A 20,198-nucleotide genomic window follows, 5' to 3' on the forward strand; every position below is an offset into this window, starting at 1 on the left:
CTAGATGTCCTTGAGAAGGTGGTGGTGAGCTGCCTTCTTGAACTGCTGCAGTCCATGTGGTGTAGGTACACCCACAGTGCTGTTAGGAAGGGAGTTCCAGGATTTTGAGCCAGAGGCAGTGAAAGCATGGCGATATATTTCCAAGTCACGATGGTGAGTGACTCGGAGGGGGACTTGCAGGTGATGTTCCCATCTATCTGTCCTTGTTCTTCTAGATGGTAGTGGTTGTGGGTTTGGGAGGTGCTGTTTAAGGAGCCTTGGTGAATTCCTGCAGTGCATCTTGTAGATGGTACACTCTGCTGCTACTGTGCATCGGTGGTGGAGGGAGTGAATATTTGTTGATGTGGTGCCAATCAAGCGGACTGCTTTGTCCTGGATGGTGTCCAGCTTCTCAGGTGCTGTAGGAGCTGCACTCATCCAGGCAAGTGGGGAGTATTCCATCACATTCCTGACTTGTGCCTTGTAGATGATGGACAGGCTTTGGAGCAGTCAGGAGGTGAGTTAGCCATCGCACGATTCCGAGCCTCTGACCTGCTCTTGTAGCCACAATATTTATATGGCTAATCCAGTTCAGTTTCTGGTCAATGGTAACTCTTAGGATGTTGATAGTGGGGAATTCAGTGATGGTAATGCCATTGAACATCAAGGGGCGATGGATGGATTCTTTCTTCTTGGAGATTGTCATTGCCTGTCACTTGTGTGGCACGAATGTTACTTGCTACTTGTCAGCCCAAGCCTGGATATTGTCCAGGTCTTGCTGCATTTGGACATGGACTGCTTCAGTACCTGAGGAGTCGCGAATGGTGCTGAACGTTGTGCACTCATCAGCGAACATCCCCATTTCTGACTTTATGATGGAAGGAAGGTCATTGATGAAACAGCTGAAGATGATTGGGCCTATGACGCTACCCTGAAGAACTCCTGCAGTGATGCCCTGGAGCTGAGATGACTGTCCTCCAACAATCACAAACATCTTCCTTTGTGCTAGGTATGACTCCAACCAGCGGAGACTTTTCCCCCTGATTCACATTGACTCCAGTTTTGCTTGGGCTCCTTGATGCCACACTTGGTCAAATGCTGCCTTGACGTCAAGGGCAGTCACTCTCACCTCTCCTTGGGAGATCAGCTCTTTTGTCCATGTTTGCACCAAGGCTGTAACGAGGTCAGGATCTGAATGACCCTGGCAGAACCCAAACTGGGCATCAGTGAGCAAGTTATTACTAAACAAGTGCCGCTTGGTAGCAGTGTTGATGATTCACTTCCATTACTTTACTGATGATGGAGAGTAGACTGATGGGGCGTTAATTGGCCGGGTTAATTTTGTCCTGATTTTTGTGTACAGGACACACTTGGACAATTTTCCATATAGCCAGGTAGATGCTGGTGTTGCCGCTATACTGGAGCAGCTTGGCTAGGAGCGTGGTGAGTTCTGGAGCACAAGTCTTCAGTACCATTGCTGGAATGTTGTCAGGGCCCATAGCCTTTGCAGCATCAGTGCTTTCAGCCACTTCTTGATATCATGTGGAGTGAATTGAATTGGCTCCTTCCTCTCACTGCCATGCCATGATCCCAGATTAGATCCCCAAATTTTCACAGAATCTCACAGTGCAGAAGAGGCCCTTCAGCACCGACATGTGAGAAACACCTAATCTACCTACCTAATCCCATTTACCAGCATTTGGCCCATAACCTTGAATGTTATGATGTGCCAAGTGCTCATCCAGGTACTTTTTAAAGGATGTGAGGCAACCCGCCTCCATCACCCTCCCAGGCAGCGCATTCCAGACTGTCACCACCCTCTGGGTAAAAAGGTTTTTCCTCACATCCCCCTAAACCTCCTGCCCCTCATCTTGAACTTGGGTCCCCTCGTGACTGACCCTTCAACTAAGGGGAACAGCTTCTTCCTATCCACCCTGTCCATGCCCAACATAATCTTGTACACCTCGATCAGGTCGCCCCTCAGCGTTCTCTGCTCCAACAAAAGCAACCCAAGTCTATCCAACCTGTCTTCATAACTTAAATGTTTCATTCCAGGCAACATCCTGTTGAGTCTCCTCTGCACCCTCTCCAGTGCAGTGACTTGCTTCCTATAATGTGGTGACCAGAACTACACACACTACTCCAGCTGTGGCCTCACCGAGGTTCTATACAATTCCAATATGACTTCCTATTTTTGTAAATTTTGTTACGGTCCTGGACAAGATCCCCAATTTTTTTAGAATCCAGTTGTATTGTTAAAATCTGCAATCACTGTTACTCGTTAAGAGAATAAAGCCACAAGATTCCACGGTTTTAAGCAAACAGAAGAAATTTTACTGTATAAAAGTAAACAGCCAAGACTATTTATCCTATGCTCTCACATCCTGAATTAACGTGAGGTAAACATGAATTAACAGAACAAACTGTGGTCAGACAGCCACAAACTGCACGTTAAGTGGCGGACCCAACCAAGACAGGTCCCCTGAATTTCTCAGTGACCCATCCAGATATCAGTCACCACTGTGAGCCACAAAAATTCTTAAAAGCTTTTTCTTCCTCATTCAGAATTTTAACTCCTCTCCTTCAAAGAGCTAGTCTGATCCCCAGCCAACATCTACTCCACCCAAATTCCAAGATTAAGAGTAGAATCTTAATCCAAAAGGCACACTATTGCAGATTTCTCTCAAATCTTCTCCCAGGTCCAGCCTTCTTAGTCTTTTCCAACTGAGCTGACCTCCTTCTGAGACCGCACATCCACCCCCCTGCAAACACCTCCCCTGCGCCCCCATCCCCCGCATCCGCGTGTTGGCCAGGCTGCACCCGAGCGTCAAAACACAGGCATGGTCCCAGCTTTTCAGTCATGCTGCTGCCAACAACTGCTCCTGGACTTAGCTGCAAAGAGCTACCAATTGCTCCCAGGGCTCCTCTGAGCCTCAGCCCTCATCAGCACAGCTGATGGCAGCACTTCAGTTACATGGAGCTGACCCTCCTTTGTTTGCTCCTTATGGACTGCTGTTCACTCTGCCCCTTGTGTGACCTTTAACATCTCCCAACAGCGTTCCGTCCCTGTGTCAGCCACGCTAATGTATCCAAGCTGGGTACATTCTGTACCTTAAATTAAAAAATCTCCAGTTAACTAAGGGCCACTCCCCACAGATGCAAAATCATCATGACTCCACACTTAAAACACATATAGACAAAAAAATTATCAAAAAATGTAGATTTCATCACACCCACGAACAGTGGCATTATCCTGCAAGACATCCACACTTTCTATACCAGTTATTTATCCAAAAAGCAGGCCTTCATAATCAGTATAGACAATGAACAGAAAGCTCATGTCTATTGCCAGTCACAACTGAGAATTTATACACTCAGATTTGTTGCTTCAGTGTTGGCTGAGTGTTCCCATCTTGGATCTTCGACTCTGTCAGACGCTGCTGCTTCCTCAACAAAAACAGATTTACCTGGAAAAACTCAGCAGGTCTGGCAGCATCGGCGGAGAAGAAAAGAGTTGACGTTTCGAGTCCTCATGACCCTTCGACAGAACATAGTTCTGGATCCTGCTTCTGGATGTTTGCGTGTCACATGAGATTGTCACTTATTTTCTTCCTGACAATGCCATGCTCTGATGCTCTGTCAAAGTGACACAGTCATTCCTCAAAAAGAGCCCAGCCTCTCTGACATTTTTTTAAGTTTCTGCAGGTTACATGCCATCAGTAACAATGTGGAAATAATAGGTACTTTTGGAATTTTCAATCACAAGCAGCTTTATTTTTTTCCCCGACAGCAATGGTGCAAACCACGAAGGTTTGGTTTCCTCACCTGAATATTTTTTATTGATGGAATATGATCTGCTGGTTACAGCTTGTAAATAAAAAACAGTTTTACCTGCTTTAAAGATATATCCAGGTATTTAATAAGGCAACATTTCTCATGCTCTTAGCTGCCAGCACTTTGTGTACCATTGTTACTTTTCTCCTATGTATAGATCAGGGATTTGATTGGCAGTGCTTGATACAGCAAACCCATAATGTGGGAGTAGCATCATCTCCAAGTTCCTTGGCAAATTCATTTGCCTTTCACAGTATGACTTGTCTGGACAGGCTAGCTGCTTTGGCCTGCTTCAGGGCTGAATTTGCATTATTCAGTGGTTCTCACCAAGTCAGGATCCATTTGGAGAGGGAATTTGGATTGAAACTTGAATAAGCTAATAATTTGAATTAAGCAATTTGAATGAAACAACAAAGGTCCCACTCATTTTCAATTGGAACCTATTTTTGAGAAATTTCAATTTGAATTAACACATGATTTGAATTAAGCAGTATTGAAGTAGACAAGTATTGTATTTTGAGATCTGGCACCTGAAGAATAACAGGATTTGTAATTATGTAGGACATGAAGGCTGATTAAATTTATAACATAAGACCTGAAGCTATATTGAATTTGTGACATGCAACATGTAATATTAGAAACTTATGTTCAAGTGTATCAGGAAAATTCAACAGCATGTATATCCTAAACATTCTCAGTGACAAGTAAGAGGATGGAAAATTTGTAGTCAGCAAAAGGGCAAACGAGTTGTGTGGATTCCACTCATTACAGGGGTCAATACAAAATTCAATAATTTCACATTAATCTGTTTATTCCAGGAGTGTAATATGCTTTAGAACTAGCTGCGCTACTAGACAAACTGTTCCAGTATAGCTACATCACTGGCATCTACCCGGCAATGTGGAAAATTGCCCTGGTATGTCCTGTCTATAAAACGCAGTACAAATCCAACCCGGCCAATTACTACTCCATTAGTTAACTCAGCAAAGTGATGGATGGGATCATCAACAGTACTATCAAGCGACACTTGCTCAGCAGTAACCTGTTTGCCCACGCTTGGTTTGGGTTTCACCAGGGCCACTCGGCTACTTACCTCGTTACAGCTTTGGTCCAAATATGGACAAAAGAGCTGAACTCGAGGTGAGAGCAACTACCCTTGACATTAAGGCAGTATTTGACCGAGTGTGGCATAAAGGAGCCCTAGTAAAACTGAAGTCAGTGGTGATTGGGGAAACTCTCGACTGTTTGGAGTTATACCTGGTACAAAGGAAGATAGCTATGGTTGTTGGAGGTCAATCACCTCAGTCCCAGGACATTGCTGCAGGAGTTTTTCAGGGTAGTGTCCTAGGCCTGTTTCATCAGTGACCTTCCATCATAAGGTCAGAAGTGGGAATGTTCGCTGATGATTGCACAATGTTCAGCATCATTCACAATTCAGACACTGAAGCAGTCCATGTCCATATGTAGCAAGACCTGGACAATATTCTGGCTTGGGCTGATAAGTGGCAAGTAACATTCACATCACCCAAGTGCCAGGCAATGACCACCTCCAAAAGAGAAAACCTAACCATCTTCCCTTGGCATTCAGTGGCATTACCATCACTGGATCCCCCACTATAAACATTTTGTGGGTTACCATTGACCAGAAACTGAACTGGACTAGCCATATAAATACTGTGGCTATCAAGAGCAGGTCAGAGGCTTGGAATTTTACGGCAAGTAATTCATCTTCTGACTCCCTGTCGACCTTCTAAAATACAAATGTCAGGAGTGTAATGGAATACCGTCCACTTGCCTGGATTTGTGCATCTCCAAAAACGCTGAAGAATCTCAACACTATCCAGGACAAACCAGCCCGTTTGATCAGCACCGCATCCACCACCTTCAACATCTATTGCCTCCACCACCAATGCACATTAGCAACAGTCTGTACCATCTAAAGGATACACTACAGCGACTCACTAAGGCTCCTTAGACAGCAACTTCCAAACTTGTGACTTCTTCCATCCAGAGGAACAAGGGCAGCATATGCATTTGAACACAACCACCTGCAAGTTCCTCCCCAAGTCACACACCATCCTCACATGGAACTATATTGCTGTTTCTTCACTGTCACTGGGTCAAAATCTGGAGCTCCCTTCCTAACAGCACTGTGGGTGTACCTACACCACAAGGCCATTTAATAAGATCATAGCTGATCTGATAGTAACTTGAAATCTGCATCCCTGCTACCCCTGATAACCTATCAGCCCCTTGCTTACCAAGAATCTATCCACCTCTGCCTTAAAAATATTCAAAGACTCTACTTCCACCGCCTTTTCAGGAAGAGAGTTCCAAATAATCATGACCTCTGAGAGAAAAAAAAATTACCTCACCTCCATTTTAAATGTGCGACCCCTTATTTTTAAACAGTGACCCCTAGTTCTAGATTCTCCCACAAGAGGAAACTTCCTCTCCACACCCACCCTCTAAAGACCCCTCAGGATGTTATATGTTTCAATCAAGTTGCCTCTTACTCTTCTAAATTCCAGCAGATACAAGCCTAGCCTGTCCAACCTTTTCTCATAAGACAGTCCGCCCATTCCAGGTATTAGTCTGGTAAACCTTCTCTGAACCGCTTCCAACACATTTACATCCTTCCTTAAATGAGGTGACCAATACTGTACACGCTACTCCAGAGGTGGTCTCACTAATGCTTTGTATAACTGAAGCATAATCTCCCTAATTTTGTATTCAATTCCCCTAGCAATAAATGATAACATTCTATTAGCTTTCCTAATTACTTGCTGTACCTACGTACTAGCCTTTTGCGATTCATGCACTACGACACCCAGATCCCTCTGCATCTCAGAGCTCTGCAATCTCACCATTTTGATAATATGCTTCTCTTTATTCTTCCCGACAAAATGGACAATTTCACATTTTCTGACATTATATTCTATTTGCCAGATCTTTGCCCCATCACTTAACCTATCTTTTTATTTTTGTAGCCTCCTTATGTCCTCTTCACAGCTTATTTTCCTACCTATCTTTGTGTCATCAGCAAATTTGGCAACAGTCCCATCCATTACCTTCATCCAAGTCATTTATATAAATTGTAAACAGTTGAGGCCCCAGCACTGATCCCTATGGCACACCACTTGTTACACCTTGCCAACCTGAAAATGACCTATTTATGCTTACTCTCTGCTTCCCGTTAGCCAGCCAATCTTCTATCCATGCCAATATGTTACCCCCTATATGTTTTCCACAATAACCTTTGATGTGGCACTTTATCAAATGCCTTCTGGAAATCTAAGTACAGTACATCCACTGGTTCTCCTTTATCCACAGCACATGTTACTTCCTCAAAGAACTCCAATAAGCTGGTTAAACGTGATTTCCATTTCACATACTATGTTGACTTTGCCTGATGACCTTGAACTTATCCAAGTGCCCTGTTATAGCTTCTTTAGTAATAGCTTCAAACACATTCCCTATGACAGATGTTAAGCTAACTGGTCTGTAGTTTCCCCCTTCCTGTCTCCCTTTTTGAATCATGGAGTTACATTTGCTATTTTCCAATCTAATGGGGCCTTCCCCAAATCTAGGGAGCTTTGGAAAATTCAAATCAATGCATCAATCATCTCACTAGCCACTTCTTTTAAGAACCTTGGATGAAGTCCATCAGGATCTGAGCACTTGTCAGCCTGCAGCTCCAACAATTTACTCAGTACCACTTCTCTGGTAATTGTAATTTTCCTGAGTTTCTGCGTCCCTTTCATTTCCTGATTCATAGCTTCTCCCGGGACGTTACTTGATCCTCTATAGTGAAAACAGGTGCAAAATACCTGTTCAATTCATCTGCCATTTTCTTGTTTTCCATTATCAATTCTCCAGACTCACTTTCTATAGAACCAACGCTCACTCTGTTTACTTGTTTCTTTTTAAAATATTTATAGAAACTATTACTATCTGTTTTTATATTTTTGTCTAGCTTTCTCTTGTACTCTAATTTTTCCCTCTTATGAATATTTAAGTCATCCTTTGCTGTTTCTTATATTCCATCCAATCTTCTAGCCTTCCACCTGCCTTTGCATAATTATATATTTTGCTTTAAGTTTGATGCTTTCTTTAACCTTTCTAGATAACCACAGGATGCCGTGTTCATCCCTTGGACTTTTTCTTACTCGTTAGAATGTATCTTTTCTGTGCATTCTGAAATATCCCCTTAAACCTATCCCTTAACTTAATTTGCCAATTCACTTTAGCCAACTCTGCTTTCATGCCCTCACAATTGCCTTGTATTAAGTTTAAAAACATAGTCTCAGACCAACTGCTCTCTCTCTCAAACCGAATGCAAAATTCAGTCATATTATGATCGCTGCTATCTGGGGGTGCCTGCACTATGAGGTCATCAATTAATCCCACCTCGTGGCACAATACCAGGTCTAGTATAGCCTGCTCTCTGGTTGGCTCTAGAACTTGCTTTTATAAGAAACTATCCTGGAAACATTCTATGAACTCCTCATCCAGGCTACCTTTGCCCATCTGACTTTTCCAGTCTATACATAGATTAAAATCTCCCATGATTATCACTGTGCCCTTTTTGACAACCTTCCATTATTTTTTCCTTTATGCTCCATCCTACCATGTGGTTACTATTAGTCGTGTACACGACTTCTACAAGTGACTTCTTGCCTTTGCCAATTCTCATCTCTACCCAAACCATTTGTACATTCTGGTTGCCTGAATTTAGGTCATCCTTCTCCATTGTGCTAATACTATCATTAACTAATACATCCACCCCTCCACCTTTTCCTCACTCCCTGTCCTTCCTAAATGTCCTGTACCCTTAAACATTCAGGTCCCAATCCATGTCCTCTTGCAGCCATACCTCTGCCTTATCTATCTGGCTATCAAATCGTACTTATTTATTTCTATGTGCACTCTCAGTTCATCTATTTTCCTTCAAATGCTTTGTGCATTCAGATGCAGAAACTTTAGTGTTATCCCCTTATTCTTTTTATAACCTCTAGCCTCATCTGTTGATTTACTGTTGGATTTGTGTACACTATCCTTTCCTGTTACGTTCTGTTTTTCATTTCCTGTAATAATACCTTTACCTTTTGCCTTGCCTCTATTCCTTAATTTCCCACATCTTCCAAATTTGTACCCTTATCCCCACTGCTTAGTTTAAAACCCTCTCTACTTCTCTAGTTATGTGGCTCGCAAGAACACTGGACCCAGCACGGTTCAGGTGTAGATCGTCCCAATGGTACAGATCCCACTTTCTCCAGTAATGGTGCCAGTGCCCCACGAACCAGTACCCATTTCTCCCACACCTGTCTTTGAGCCAGACATTTATCTGCCTAATCTGATTTGTCCTAAACCAATTTGAATGTGGGTCACCACCAACTTCTCTGGGGAAATTAGGAATGGGCAATAAAAATGGTGCCATAGCCAGTGATGTCCACATCCCATGAGTGAATAAAAAAAAAATTATTTTGTATTTGTACACTATTACAATTTATTTTTAACTTGATCATAAATCTGTTGGACATTTTAATGCTATTTGTGTCCTTTTTTTTTGCAAATCCTTTCCCCTCTCTCATTCCTTGTCTTAAAAGCATTGCTTTCTTGCTAAAGCTTTCTCCCATGGGCTGGTTCCACTTTGTGGCCATTCTTGGGTGGCCATTCCAGATATGTCATGACAGAGGTGCAGCAGGTTATTTGACTATAAAGGCATTGCAAACAAATCTAATCCTATACTCACCTGACAAGCACATACACTGGTGGTCACTGAGTAATAATGATGAATTGCAACCCTTGCTGAATTTTCCCATTCCTAATTCCGTGGTGCTGACTGCAAATGTAGCACCCTAATGCCTCCCTAACTCAGTGTAAACAGTGTTGTGAACTTGGGTCGTTTCCACTTACTTATGCTCACTGAATGTGCTCAACTATTCAAGAAAATCTGTCTCTATTCTCTTCATGGAAAGTAATGTTACCTTTCTCCTTAATATAAAGCTGCCATTTTGAAAATTCTATTAATGAGGATGATTAGATTAAGGGATTATAGGCAAGTGTAGCTGAATGTTTCTCGCTGGCTTACTTTTCTGGCTGTGTGGCACTTTAGCACAAACAATTCTGTATGTGTATACATAAAAAAAGTATGATTAGTACCGACACACAATGTTATCAGCAACCACTGACAACAGAGGTACAGTCACCGTTTCACTTCCTTCCTAATGGTTTATCACCTACTTAGAGTATCAGTGAAACATGCAGATAGAAATGTAAACCAGATTATTAACATGTTCTGTGGAAGGGTCATGAGGACTCGAAACGTCAACTCTTTTCTTCTCCGCCGATGCTGCCAGACCTGCTGAGTTTTCCAGGTAATTCTGTTTTTGTTTTGTTATTAACATGTATTGTTTGTAGGATAAGAAATAAGTTTTTGTCTTCCTCTGAATAAATTATGGAAGGGATGACCATTGCCTTGAAAACATGTTCTGGAGTCTGCATTGCTGCATGAAAAGTATAACACATTAATCAGCAGTGTGTATCCCCACACCTGGTATAAAATTTTGCATGCTCTTTTTTAAAGCAGATATTTGGTAACACATGCTTAAGAATTAAAATCAGCAAGGGGAAATCTAAACTGTTCTTATCAAACAGAGATCTCTGCAGTGCACAGTTGAGGCAAGATTTTAATTTGTAGGTGCTGTAGAATACACAATGAAATGTTAGAATGACAAATACTGTATGTTAACTCTATAAATGTTGTTTCACTCTGTGATAATTAGCTCTGCTCAGCCCTACATAAATTGAAGGTCAAGTAAGCTGGAAAAGTCAACATTATATAAATGTGAGATTGTCAAACTGTATATTGAAAACCTATATTCTCAGGTAATCAGAACAGCATCCAGTAAGTGAGGAAATAAAAGCATTTGAGTGGTAGAAGTATATAATAGCTTAGATTAACAGTATGTTTAGTTCATTCTATTGTTGTCCACTGCTTCTATCTATCCCCTTTGTTTCTGTTTTTCTCTTTACAGTGGTTTTTGGACAATTTGCACATTTTCAGACAGCAGTCAATGATATGGTGGAGCTGTTTGATGGACACAGTCAGCAAGCCAGGCTTCTCAGTTCCCTATCGGGATCACACTCCGGTAACTTTTAACTTCTCAAATTACTTCACCAGAAACAGAATTTGATAAGCAGCTGCAGGCTGATGCAGTGATTTTAGAGTTGCAGTGAGCTTTATTATGAAATACTTATACATGGGCCTGCATTCTCAGTAACCCAAATGCAATATTCTGATATCTGTCGTGCCAACCACAAGGGAGGATCAAATATTTTCATAAAGAGGAAGAGGCTTTCAGCCACCTGTTAAAGGCTGACATTGCCAGAGGTCAAAGGGACAGCTCACCTGCCTGTTCTCTAAGCAGCAAATGGTATGTGATGCAGTGGGATCGGAAAAGAAGAATACAATTGGTGCTGTGATATTGCCACACCATAGAAAGCATGGTCATACACAAATTTGATTTAATGAAGACTATGAGAACATGTGATTTTCTCCACACTTAACATTGAATAAGCATGAAGAAATAAGAGGTATTGAAACACCAGATTTCTAAGAATGACATTAGGTTAACAAGTGCATTTGTTGAGTAAAATGGGTGTTCTCCCATCTCCCAGAAGGAAAAAATAGTAAAAACTGGGAAATAAGAGTACTGGTCCGAACTGTTTTCTCCTTCTGGGGAGGAGGAATTCAACTCTGTGTCTTAGGAAAGATGTTGCCGTGGCAACAATAGCCCTAACTTTAGTTAATCATGTTCCTGCTCAGTGAGACCTTTTAACTGGAAACAGCTGGTGGTAAACAGTATCAAGTGTTCATTTATTGAAGAAAAAAGGATGAAAACTATATCAGACATCAGATTGTTCTTTCATAGAAAAATAAACACCTAAATCAATTCAATGCAATTCAACATGCAATGTTACTTGAGAAATATTGAGCGTGGAGATATTTCCCTTACAGCATGGTGTTCTATAAAGTGATTGGGATGTGAGTCAAGAGAATTTACCCCTCTTCCATTTCCTCTGCTGTGCTGCCCTTAAGGCAAGCATCCTGCAATTGAGAGGGTGGGCAGGTGGCCTTCTTTCCGATAGATGTGAATAATACTCTGCGTCGATCACCAAAACCACATTCCTTGAAAGTAATTATCCCTTTAATCTTCTCTTCTTCCCTCTCTGTGCTTTCAGTTGTTGCTTTATCACACCATTGTGATTGAGATGGAAAGCTCAGCATTGGCCCTGTTTGTTGCTACTACACAGCTGTTGCACCATGCCACAGTGTCAAATTTAATTCCAATGTAAAAAGATATATTTTGATAAGATTTTATGCTATGAAATATATAGCGTATAAAAAATAAAACTTAAATGCAAAGAAGCATCACTATTTCACGACTAATGTGCTTTAATTATTTTTTTTGGCATTTTAGCTTTCCATTCACTTATTTTTATCTCCCCCAACTTTCACTCCTTTCCTGAATGCAATCCCTCATGTAGTGCCTAGAGAAATGGTCACTGACCCACTTGTGGTACCTTGTACCATTCTTCAACTTTGGTAGTGAGTGGATTGTTGCACATTGGACCCTTAATGCAGCCTTGCCCAATCTTATTCCACAGTTCAATTACACTGGGCATTGCTTGTCATTAGCTGTCTTAAATACTGAGACATCCCCAATCTTAATTTCTAATGGAAGTTGATTTTACATTTTTGACATAATTAGTATAAAGCAGTGTCTAATCTATTATATAAAAGCAAAATACTGTGGATGCTGGAAATCTGCTGAAATAAAAACAGAAAATGCTGGAAAAACTCAGCAAGTCTGACAGCAGCTGTGGAGAGAGAAAGAGTTGATGTTTCGAGTCTGTATGACCTGAAGAAGGGTCATATGGACTCAAAGCGCTAAGCCTGTTTCTCTAATCTATCCTTGCTTAAGTGAAACACACCGTGTTTCTGAAGTCCTTGTGCAACTTTAAACTTTAGTAGCTTTGGATGGATGTACATATGGTGGAAAGAAATGGTAAATGGCATATGAAAGTCTCATTCATAATCATGATAATGCTGTTTACCTGCTTGAAAATGGAGACAATAGGGATAAAAGGTTGACTATGTTATGGCTGATAGAACTGAAGCCACAGCGGTGAGAAGAAAATTCACTGCTGATTATCAGAAAAATGCCCCACAAAGGAACCCAATTAACAAATGGATGAAAAGTTTCTAACACGTGCACATTCATTGTTATTAAAGATTAAAGTTGAACAAAGCCTTTATAAGAACCCTGTAGCTTAAGATCCTGTGGTCCTTTTTTATTTGGTGGACAGAGAAAAACAAATTCATGACTTGAGTCTGTTTATTACATGAAATAACCATGCCCTATATCCTCAATTTTATTTTTTCCTTCCTCAGGAGAGACCTTGCCTCTGGCCACATCAAACCAGATTTTGCTCAGGTTCAGTGCTAAGAGTGGAGCGTCATCCAGAGGTTTTCACTTTGTTTATCAAGGTAAAGGATTCCGGTTGATTGGTTTCCTCAGAAGGTTTGAAATGGGTCTTGGATGGCACACCAGACGCTTAAAAAGGAACTTAAGTCCTCTGGGGACAATTTAATTTTGCTTCAGCAATCTTAAGAGCTGCACCTTGTCAGAAGCTGCATCTATAGTCATGAATAGTATGTGTGCAGGAGTCTCCATTGACATGAATTTTTTATTTTGTAAATCATTGGCACTTGCCATAACATCTCCAGTGTGGGACCCCTGGGCAGTAGAAAAAAATGTGAGGTACATTTTTCAACAGGAAAAGCTATCAAAAAAATGTCTATCATTTTTTAGTTTGCTTTACCCCATGTGCCCTTTTCTAAAATACTCCCTATCATCTCTCTGAGCACTTAAAACTTTCCTGTACCTTGTGGTTTCATGTCTAACCTTCGTATAATTAATACCGAAATGAGTAGTGCAGTTGAGAATGTACCTGTGTCCAACAGGGATGATCTTTCACAATGAACTAAGTTCAACCTTTAAGCAGCCTAAAACAATGTCAGAAAAGATGATGTGCATAATCCTTGCATATTGGGGATGGAGCAAATCAATTTGATTTTTCTCTTAGACAGTTCAACCTCAAGTGGACTCTGTTCTGCTCAACTTGATCCCATATCTGAATTACTTCAAAGACTAATACAAGTACAATCATAGCTCAATACCACACAGTTCAACACCACAATCTGAAAGAATGAATTGTGGTTTTGAGCCTGAGAGTTGGTGATTTGATTCAATGAATGTGATTGTCAACCTTTAAATTTGTTTGGGATCCATTGAAAACGTTCAGTCTTTGCAGTCTGCAAACCAATCCAAGCCTAATTCTGCTTGATCAGATTTTGTTCTTAAGTCACATCCTTATGGCAGCACAGCATTCCAAACTAGTTGAGATTCGGCTGTTGACTTGAATAAGAAGAAAATGTTAATGAAAATATGCTGGTCATTGGTATGGTAACATAATTTGGGGGAGAGGGGTGGGGTGGTGGAATTTTAACTTAAAAAGCATGTGGGTTTGGCAGTGGGCTGCTGGTTAAAAGGTCTGGGAGTGGCAATGGCAAAACATCAGGAACCCAGCTGCAATCCACCAACTCATGCATTGAAATTCAATACATTGAGCAGCATGCGAGAAGTTTGCTCGGGAGAGGTCATTTGCCAATTTAAATATGTTAAAGGGCAATTAGCTGTTTTAACTGGACTTTTTGAATTTATCTCTTGTGTGACAGTTTCCTGGGCTTCATGGAACTCACTAGTGAAAGCAAGGAGAGAGGACAACAGGAATTGAGGGGGCTGAATAAATGGCAGGCCAAGAATTGTTAAAGTACTGAGACCTCACATCTGCTTCCATGCCTAAGTGAAAAGCCTTTGCTCACAAGACTTGTTCTGAGCGTGTGCTTTCAATGCTTTGGAGCTAATTTCCACTACTTTGGAATTTTGTGCATCTTATCTACACTTCCCATCTACCAAGTAGCTATTCAGCATGGGTGCCACATATGCAGTTTTATGTTGGACCTCAGGAGACTAAGAAGTAGCCATCTCCTCACCTACATGCCACTCTGCAGGAGAGACAAGTTGAGGAGGAGGAAATACCCTCCAACACAGGGTGTAAAGGCAGAGGGTCAGCTTCCCAGACACAGTCCAAGCAGCAGGGCCTCTGGAGGCTCAGGGTATTGCGTAGGGTGGTCATATTTGTAGCCTCCTGGAAGAAGACCCCCTAAAAAGTGGACCAGGGCAGTGCACACTGCTTTTGGCTGTCAAAGTCACCACCTACCCTATGTTCTTTACCTCAAACTCCTTCCAGGCACTTACAGGAGATCTTTGGAGAGCCTCATAACCTGCTGCCCACAAATGCATCTCACAGGTGACAGCACCAGCATTTATGTGCACTTTGCAACCAATGTGGCCAATCAGAGAGAGTATCTGTTCAGCACTGCGACTCTGGGTATTTTCCCACAGAAGTCAGTGATACACACATGTGCGACAATCAAGGCCACCCTAGATCATGCTGTAGTCTTTGTCAACCACAGGGGCTTCCACTCCTCTTAATGCTCGAGGGCAGCAACAAAAAGGTCATCACGGGCACGTTTGTAAGATTCCCAGGGAGTTGTTCTGATGCTTTTTCCCTTTGCCAGTCCACCCTCCCTGAGCTCTGTGAACCTCCAAAGCAGAGCTGGAGTAGGTTCCTTGGAGACTGAGGCTACCTCCTGAAGATGTGACTGATGACACCATTAGGAGCCCAGACAATAATGCCCAAGAGAGGTAAAGCCACATGACCATGAGAGCTGTCTTCAAGCAAGCAATCTTGATGCTGAAGATATGCTTTAGATGTCTGGACAGATCTGGGGGTGCCTTTCAGAATGTATCAGCCCAGGCACCGGGAATGACAGTGAAGTGCTGCACTCTGCACAACTCTGCAGCAAGGACTGGAGCTGCAGGAGGAAGAAGGTGCTGACTGCAGTGGATCTTCAGAGGAGAAAAGAAGCAACATCAGGAGCAGGAAGAATATGACACGATGATGACACCAGCTATAATGTACATAGTTGCCCGGATTGGTCTAGTTCTGGCATGATTCCATCAAACTGTAATATTATACCCATTTGACAGCCACGTTCTGAACTCAATTGGCCCTAGCCTCATCACCCAGCAATAAAGCATCCCTGTCATGGACACCCATTGTTCATCTTCAACTCTTGTTTTAACACTCATCACAAATTAGAAGGCCATTTGCTAAGTAGCTTAAAAAAATGGGCAAAGAAATAATCGTAAACTTACAGAAAAATTAAACAAATATAGTAACCTAACACTGTGTAACACATCCATGTGCAACTGCAAATCTACAATCTTCCTTTTTCAACTACTTCTATATGATGTAAACCCTGTTGTCCCAGCAGAGCTAGAGGCAGGCTGCTCACATCCTTGATCTTGCTGCTCAGATGCTCTTGGCCAATGTCGTCTGAAGTTTGGAGCATCCTCAGCCATCCAGCCATGAGGCAGCATGTGGGCTACTAACTGAGCAGGGGGTCAGGTGCAGCACGGTTTAGGGGGGAAGCAATAATAAATAGAAGTGTTTCGAGTAAAGTCTCCACTTTCATGCCTCCTTTCTTGAACCTATCATGTCTGCACTGAGCACTCTTCCACAATTCTGTAGGTTGTTAAAAGACAAAGATGAGGTTTTCATTCATCCTATGGCATTCAGAGTGTGCAAGTCATTGTGAGGGCCACCTCTTTGTGATTGCTACACTTGATTCAAGAAGGTGGCCACTTTTTTCATGGATGTTGAGATCAGCGTGAAAGCCTGGGACATCGTAGTACTCATTTTCGAGACTGACTCCTGCAATCTCTCCACAAGCTTGTACAGTGTGGCTGAAAAAGCTGACAGAACCTTGCACATTTTCTGCTGCTGCTGCTGCTCCAAAATAGTCCTCTTTGTAGATGGCCCCCAAGGCTCAGGATCTGTGTCAAGCTAAACAGAGTTTGGAGGGTCCTGCACCCTCCACCAAGGGCTCTCCACTACCTGCTCTTGCTGACTTGTAATGTGTGAGACACCAAGTGACAGCCAACCTACTTGTCTTGACCTCAGTTTGTGTATATCTGAGCAGGGTCCCTTTACAACATTTCAGCTGAAATGCACCAACATGGGTTGCCAACACATCCGCTTGTGATAATTGGCCAGGAAAACCAGAAGTCAGATGCTACTGCATTAGCAATGGTTAAAAAGCCACTGATAAATGTGCTGCTGGACTTCAGGTTCCCTCACTCTAATGTCTCCCCTGCTGCAAGCAGAATTGATGAACTCAAATTCAACCCATTGTGTTGGAGCACTAGTGTTGTACCTGAGTGGGGCATCTAGGTTTACATCTCAATTTTGAGTTCCTGACTTCAGCCTGACTGCAGAGGTTTTAAGGCTCTTCTCAAGAAGAAAGGAACACAGCAGAAGCCTAAGCACCTCATAGAAGCAATTTTAGAGCAAAGTTTGCAGAGGGTTGTTGTCCAGGTTACTTATGTGCTTCTTGATCCATTTGATGCATGGACCAAGAGGGGCAGTGCAGAAAAGCAGAGAGCAGTGAAAGAAGGCCATGGCAACCGTGCATCTATAGTTCACTAAGATAATTAATAATGGCTATTTAATTTCTTATTAATTACTTCATTCACAGTTTGTCATTGATTACACTCTGCACAATATCTGAATCAATATTTCCACTGTGGTATTTATTAATTTTTCTGAACAAGTTAAGAAAGGTGGAGAATTGGCAGAACTCATTCAATGTAATTACTTTTGTATGCTTTCTGCAGACACTGTCATTTTCCTTCAACCTAGGTAGGATTTTGTCTGTGTTCATAAAGAACGTTGATGATATTACTGCAACAGAGTGCAGGAGAAATATTTCCCTCTCCTGTGCTCAGTAGATTTTAGTTTAGTTAAATGTTGTTCTTTGAAGTAACTTGGATTATTTACATTTTGGGATATGTCAAAAGAATTGAATCAGACATCCCATTAGAAGAATTGGTTTGAGATTTTGGAATACTTATGGTAAAGATTTTATAGGTGATGCCATTTTGTCTGTGCATGAACTGGTGTGCTGAAAGAAAATGTTACAACCTGTGGTCAGTGCAAATGTAATACAGTATTGCAAAAGTTTACTGGTAATTGTTTTCGTGCTTGGGAAATCTTGAATACATGATACATAATGTAATGTACTGATAACTTTATTTAACTCTAATCTAGTCAACTTTATTTAATAATCTAATTAACAAGAGCTCTGAACATTATAAAGTTTAATTTCAATGATCACAGTAAAAAATCATCCTATTTCAGTTAAATATAGATGTATAGTCATCAAGGCCTTCTTTCATTCAAAGGCAACTGCTTAGTATTGTCAACTAAGTCTGAATTATGCACTATCACAGTTTAAATGGGGTTTGCCCAATACTAGTATTAACATTTAGTTTTCAGATTGCAATCTGTGTTTGGCAGAGTTCAAAGTAGCACTGGTATGCTTTCAGGGTGAGTTTTTGACCTCACTTCGAATTACTGAAGCTTCTTTCACGTAGTCATAGATTAGCGGGAATGCTTGTTAGATGTTTTCATTCTTTTATGTGATGTAGACATTGCTGACAAGGTCAGCATTTGTTACCCATCCCTATTAGCCTTTCAGAAGATGGTAGTGAGCTGTCCTTTTAATCCACTGCGGTCCATCTAGTCAAGGCATATACCCACGGTGCTGTTAGATGGGGAATTCCAGGATATTCACCCAAGAATAGTGATATCTTTCCAAATCAGGATGGAATGTGACTTGGAGGGAAACTTGCAGGTGTTGGTGCTTCCATGCATCTGTTGCCCTTGCCCTTTGAGGTGTATGTGTTTGAAAGGTGCTGTCGAAGAAGCCTTCACAAGTACTTGCAGTGCATCTTGTATCTGGCACTCACTACTGCCACTGTGTGCCAGAGGTAGAGGGAGTGAACATTTAGGTTGGTGGATGGGTGCCAATCAAGCAGATTGTGTCATCCTGCATAGCTTCTTGAGTGTTGTTGCAATTCATCCAGGCAAGTGAAGAGTATTCCACCGCACTCCTGACTTGTGCCTTGTAGATAGTGGACCGGCTTAGGGAAGCCAAGAAGTGAGTTACTTATCACAGAATACTTACTCCTGTCCCACTCTTGTAACCACAGTATTTAAGTGGCTGATCCCTTTGAGTTTCAGGTCAATGGTGATCACCCGCCGCCGCCGCCACCCCCCCCCCCCCCTCCAAGGATATTAAGGATGAGGATTCAGCGATGTAATGCCATTGAATATTAAAGGGACATAGTTAGACTCTCTCTGGTTGGAGATGACTATAGCCTGGCGCTTGTGTGGCATGAATGACACATTCCACTTATCAGCCCAAACCTGACTGTTGTCCTGTTCCTGTTGCATATGAGCACAGGCTGCTTCATTATCTGAGAAGTTGTGAATTGAACTAAACACTGCAATCCTCAGGGGACATCTTGTCTTTGAACCTTATGCTGGAGGGAAGGTCGTTGATGAACAGCTGAAGATTGTTGGGCCGAAGACACTCTCCTGAGGAACTTCGGCAGCGATGCCCTGGGATGATTGGCCCCTAACAAGCACAGCCATCTTCTTTTACGCTCGGTATGACTGAAGCCATAGAAGAGTTTTCCCAGGATCCCATTGACTTCAATTTTACCAGGGCTTCTTAATGCCACAGTCGATCAAGCGCTGCCTGGATGTCAAGGGTATTCACCCTCGCCTTACCTCTGGAATTCTGCTCTTTTGACCATGTTTGAACCAAGGCTGTAATGAGGACTGGACTTGGAAGAGGCCCTGGAAGAACCCAAACTGAGCATTAGTAATTGGGCTCTGGTTGAGTAAGTGCCTCTTGATAGCATTGTCAGTGGCTCCTTCCATCCCTTTGCTGATGATTAAGAATAGACTGATGGGGTGGTAATTGGCCAGATTGGATTTGTCCTACTTTTTGCGGAAGTGGAACACCTGGGCAATTTTTCACTTTAACAGATAGATGCCAGTGTTATGGTTGATCTAGAAAAGCTCGGCTGGAAGCACAACTGGAGCACAAGTCTTCAGCGCTACTTCCTTTGGTTCATGTTTGGGATGTTGTCAGGGCACATAATCCTTACAGCCCAAGTGTGCTCAGCCGTTTTTCGCAACACTTGGAGTGAATCAAGCTGGCTGAAGACTGGCCCCTGTGATGATAGAGACCTCAGAAAGAGGCTGAGATAGATCATCCATTCAGAACTTCTGGTTGCAAATGCTTTAACCTTGTTTTTGAACTCTTACAGGGCTCC

At 42.1% G+C, this 20,198-nt stretch overlaps 1 protein-coding gene across 1 annotated transcript in view; it reads left to right on the plus strand.

The window, feature by feature from the left end:
• The window catches only part of LOC121278286 (CUB and sushi domain-containing protein 1-like), an 844,854-nt gene that overhangs the window by 438,922 nt on the left and 385,734 nt on the right, over positions 1–20,198 (plus strand). Inside the window, exons 23-24 of the mRNA XM_041188558.1 lie at positions 10,854–10,967; positions 13,274–13,369. Of these exons, the coding sequence (XP_041044492.1) occupies positions 10,854–10,967; positions 13,274–13,369 (210 nt within the window). The remainder of the gene's footprint in view (positions 1–10,853; positions 10,968–13,273; positions 13,370–20,198) is intronic.

The sequence above is a fragment of the Carcharodon carcharias genome, chromosome 5 (genome assembly GCF_017639515.1).
Source record: "Carcharodon carcharias isolate sCarCar2 chromosome 5, sCarCar2.pri, whole genome shotgun sequence".
Taxonomy (NCBI): domain Eukaryota; kingdom Metazoa; phylum Chordata; class Chondrichthyes; order Lamniformes; family Lamnidae; genus Carcharodon; species Carcharodon carcharias.